This window comes from Quercus lobata, chromosome 12, assembly GCF_001633185.2.
Source record: "Quercus lobata isolate SW786 chromosome 12, ValleyOak3.0 Primary Assembly, whole genome shotgun sequence".
NCBI classification, from domain to species: domain Eukaryota; kingdom Viridiplantae; phylum Streptophyta; class Magnoliopsida; order Fagales; family Fagaceae; genus Quercus; species Quercus lobata.
In genome coordinates, this window is record NC_044915.1 from 3,424,442 (window position 1) to 3,428,538 (window position 4,097).

Sequence of the window (4,097 nt, forward strand, 5' to 3'; positions counted from 1 at the left end):
CTCATGATAGGTAAAGGGCTCCCGCTTTCTCTTATAATATTTACAAGTCCATTTGTTTTGACAAAAAAATATTTTTATGGAAAACTGATTTGTTTTGCCGTGTTTAGTTACAACCATGAAAATTGATCAAGAAAATAGTTTATGTTCTTTGACTTAAATGGAACATCGTTGATATTTATTATAATTCCAAATAATAATATGAACAAAAACTTTCATTATAAAACATATATTAAATAGGAAAATATTTTCAAATATATATATTTTTTGTTTGGCAAATATTTTCAAATTTTTGTGCCATTTGATTGCTTCAAATAAGAAAATAAACCCTAATTTGGAATCAAGGCAAAAAAAAATTAGGCTAAAGCACAATTTTGGCCCTAGCTAATATGAGATTGTTTTTATTTTAACCTTTTTATGTTTTAAAGTTTTTATTTTTCATCATATTGACCTTGCCATCCTTTTTTGTTATAAATATAACTTGTTAAATGTGAGGTAAATGTCGTGCATTAAGACATGTTACTCATAAGTCCAATTCCATTAATAATGTGACTATTAAATGCAGTGGTAGAGCCAGAATTTTTTTCCAGGGGGGCCAAGGTAAACATAATAAAATTCTTATAAATAAAAAATGACTAAAAAAAATCTTTATTTCACATTAAATTTAACTTAAAAAAGTTGTGCTCTATGCTTTTTCTTGGCATTAAAATCATTTATAATTGATTCTGAACTAAATTCTTTCTCAATCTCCTTTTCTATATATATATATATATATATATATATATAGTTAAACAGTTGCTCAAAAACTCATTGTCCATCTTGTTACGAAGCTTTGTCTTTACAAGTTTCATGACTGGGAATGCACGTTCTGTAGTTGCTATTGAAACAAGAAGAGTAAGCACAAGTTTGATTAATCTATCAACAAGTGGATAGATTTTTGATTTTCCAACTCTCACCAACCCTTGGCATAATTTAGAAAGTGTCAATAGATTCTTTAAATCTGGATGCTGAGGAACATCAAGCTCAAAAAGTTGAAGTTGAGTATTTAAATTCCCTTTTTCTTGCTTCGTGAAATCTTCAGGATAAAATGTATTAGCAAGCTTGCAAATATCATCAATATAAAACTTCTTATATCCATTAATAGGATTCAAAGCTGAACTAAGAGTAAGTAACTCCATTGCACCCTCATTGAAACTATTGTTCAATTTTTGTAACACAAAATCAATTGTACACATCAACTTGATAATAATGCTCTACTTCAATATCATCTTATTGATGTCGAGATCAACCACGCCTTCCAACATATCGAGCATTCAAATCAGGAATATCTATTTTGTGCTCCTCACAAAATAATTTTACTTTCTTAAGAAGATCTTCCCATCTGACTTCTCTCATTTTTGCAATCAATTTTTTAGTACTTGAAACAAGATCCATGGCACTTAGAATATCTTGAGATTTTTGTTGCAAGGCTTGAGAAAGCACTTCAGTGATTTCCATGATGTCCTTCATGAGATGTAATATAAAGTCAAAGGACATTAATGAGTTTAGAGCAAAATCTGCATCTCCACGCTGATGATAGTTTCCTTCTGTAGAAAGGTTCTCTAAAACTTTATAAGTTGCATCAAACATTTTTATCAAGTTAGAAATTGAATAGCCCCAATGAGTATCTCTAGCTTGCTTCAAAGTTCCAATTTGATTTAACCCTCTTCTAGATTCTATTTCATTATTTGCTAATTTTCTTGCAACATCAATAGCTTGAGTATCTTTCAACTCATCATTCCGTTTGCTAGAAGATGTATTGGTATTAATGATTGAAGTCAAATTATTGAAAAACTGATGAACAATACTTACTTCAGAAGATGTTGTAACTAATGCAAGTTGTAGGCGATGCACAAAATAGTGAATATAATAAGCATAGGGACATTCTTTACAAATTAAAGCTTGTAGTCCATTCCATTCACCTCTCATGTTGCTTGCACTATCATATCCTTGACCTCGAATATTTTGAATAACTAACTCATGATGAGAGAGAACTTTAAATATCCCATCTCTTAAAGTTGAATATGTAGTGTCTTTGACATGGACAAGACCAAAAAACCTTTCACGAATAAAACCATCTTTATCCACAAATCTCAAAATAAGGGCCATTTGCTCTTTTTTGGACTCATCATGAGCTTCATCAACAAGAATGCAAAATATTGCAACTCCTATCTCCTTTTGCAACAACTATCTCCTCACATATTGCTTTCTTAACCTTACTAGAAATAACAGAAAGAATCTCATTTTGTATCTTTATCCACAAATCTCAAAATAAGGGCCATTTGCTCTTTTTTGGACTCATCATGAGCTTCATCAACAAGAATGCAAAATATGGCAACTCCTATCTCCTCTTGCAACTACTATCTCCTCACATATTGCTTTCTTAACCTTACTAGAAATGACAGAAAGAATCTCATTTTGGATCTGTGGTGAAGTATATGAGGCATTCAATGGAGCATTTTGTAGTACAACACTTGCAATCTTGTCATTGTAAGATGCTAATAATTGTATTAGTTCAATATAATTTCCATGATTAAGTGAATCCACACTTTCGTCATGACCTCTAAATGCACAAGCTTGAAATGCAAGCCAACGAACTACATCAATTGAAACTTGAATTCTTAATTAGTCTTTTAGTTGCAATTTGTTCAGAAGTATGCTTCTTTACTAACTTCTCAATATGCTGAGAGCTATTCATTAGATCATTGCACGCTTTTAAAGCAATTTTGTGCGACGAGTTAGGATCTTTCCCCTCATGTTTATGAAAAGAACAATCTTCTCCCCCAACTTTCTTCCAATATCTAAAACCTCAAAACAACAAATAGATTATCACGTGTTGTTGGTTTACTAGTGAGATAACATACTAAACAATAGACAACATCATTTTTTGGTGAATATTTTAACCATGAAGGAAACATATCAAACAAACTAGAACAAAAGCTACGAGGATGCTTTTCATTTGTAGATGGATATTTGTCACTCATATATTGATATGGCCCATAAGAAAGAACGAAAATTGGGCTTTTCTCTCCCAAGTAGGAGCCTTTCTCTCTTTCCTAAGTAGAAGTTTTTTCTCTCGTCTTCCCCAGCCGAGTCTTTCCTCCCTTTCAATCGTAACAAGGGCTTTCTCTAGAGAGTGTTTTTTCTCTTTTTCTTCCCAACACTGCCATGGAACACACGGTGGTGGAGGGGCTGTCCAACCTTTGTCTTACAAAGGAGGAGGAAGAAGAAATCTCCATAAAATCAAGATGCAAATTTGATCTACTGGAAGAGTGTTCGCTCTCCTTGTTTGGCCGGCTACTGGCGAACAGGAACCAAAATCTAAGAGCACTGAAGAACACGTTGAGGATGGCATGGAAGATGGGCTCAGACTTACAAATCGTTGAAGTGGGTAATAACATCATGCAGTTCAGATTTAGATCAGAGTATCAATTGAAATGGGTTGAGCAAAATGGGCCGTGGAATTTTGAGAATAATCTATTATTGTTGTGCAGATGGCGTAGGGGACTCTTAGCTACAAACATTAATTTTTCTCACTCCCCTTTTTGGGTTCAGATATGGGGACTTCCCTTTGAACTTATGTTTGATGAAGTTGGTAGAGAGCTTGGAAATAATATAGGGAAGTTTATTGAAGTTGATCGGCGAACAAGACAGTCGTATCAAGCAAAATTTATGAGAATTAGAGTGGATCTTCAACTAGATAAGCCTCGCAGAAGGGGGGGGGGGTAAGATTGCTAGTATGGAAGGAGAAAAATTCTGGGTAAGTTTCAGGTACGAAAGGCTCCCAACCTTTTGTTTTCAATGTGGGAAGCTAGGTCATGATGAGAAGCATTGCAAATACCCTCTTGACCAGCAAAACCCCAAGCAATATGGCGAATGGCTTCGTGCACAAGGAAACACAAAAATGGGATCAGAGAAGTCACGGTCTACTAGCAGTGGAGACCGAAAGAAAAGTAGTGTAGATCAGTTTGGAGGAAATAATTTAACTACGACGAAACAATCCTCTGCCTCTGTGTTTGATGATGGTCACGGTTCAGGCAGCAAAGAAAACCAGAACAGTT

At 34.1% G+C, this 4,097-nt stretch overlaps 1 protein-coding gene across 1 annotated transcript; it reads right to left on the reverse strand.

Annotated features, from left to right (window-relative positions):
- Positions 1 to 1,281: 1,281 nt before the first annotated feature.
- LOC115971707 (zinc finger MYM-type protein 1-like) lies at positions 1,282 to 2,145 on the reverse strand. The gene has a single exon (XM_031091722.1). It carries the CDS (start codon positions 2,143 to 2,145, stop codon positions 1,282 to 1,284), a length of 864 nt encoding a protein of 287 aa, XP_030947582.1.
- Positions 2,146 to 4,097: the final 1,952 nt, after the last annotated feature.

What these genes read in the sequence shown, in the direction of transcription:
- LOC115971707 (XM_031091722.1), bottom strand. Translation starts at nt 2,145, where the DNA reads ATGGCCCTTATTTTGAGATTTGTGGATAAAGATGGTTTTATTCGTGAA.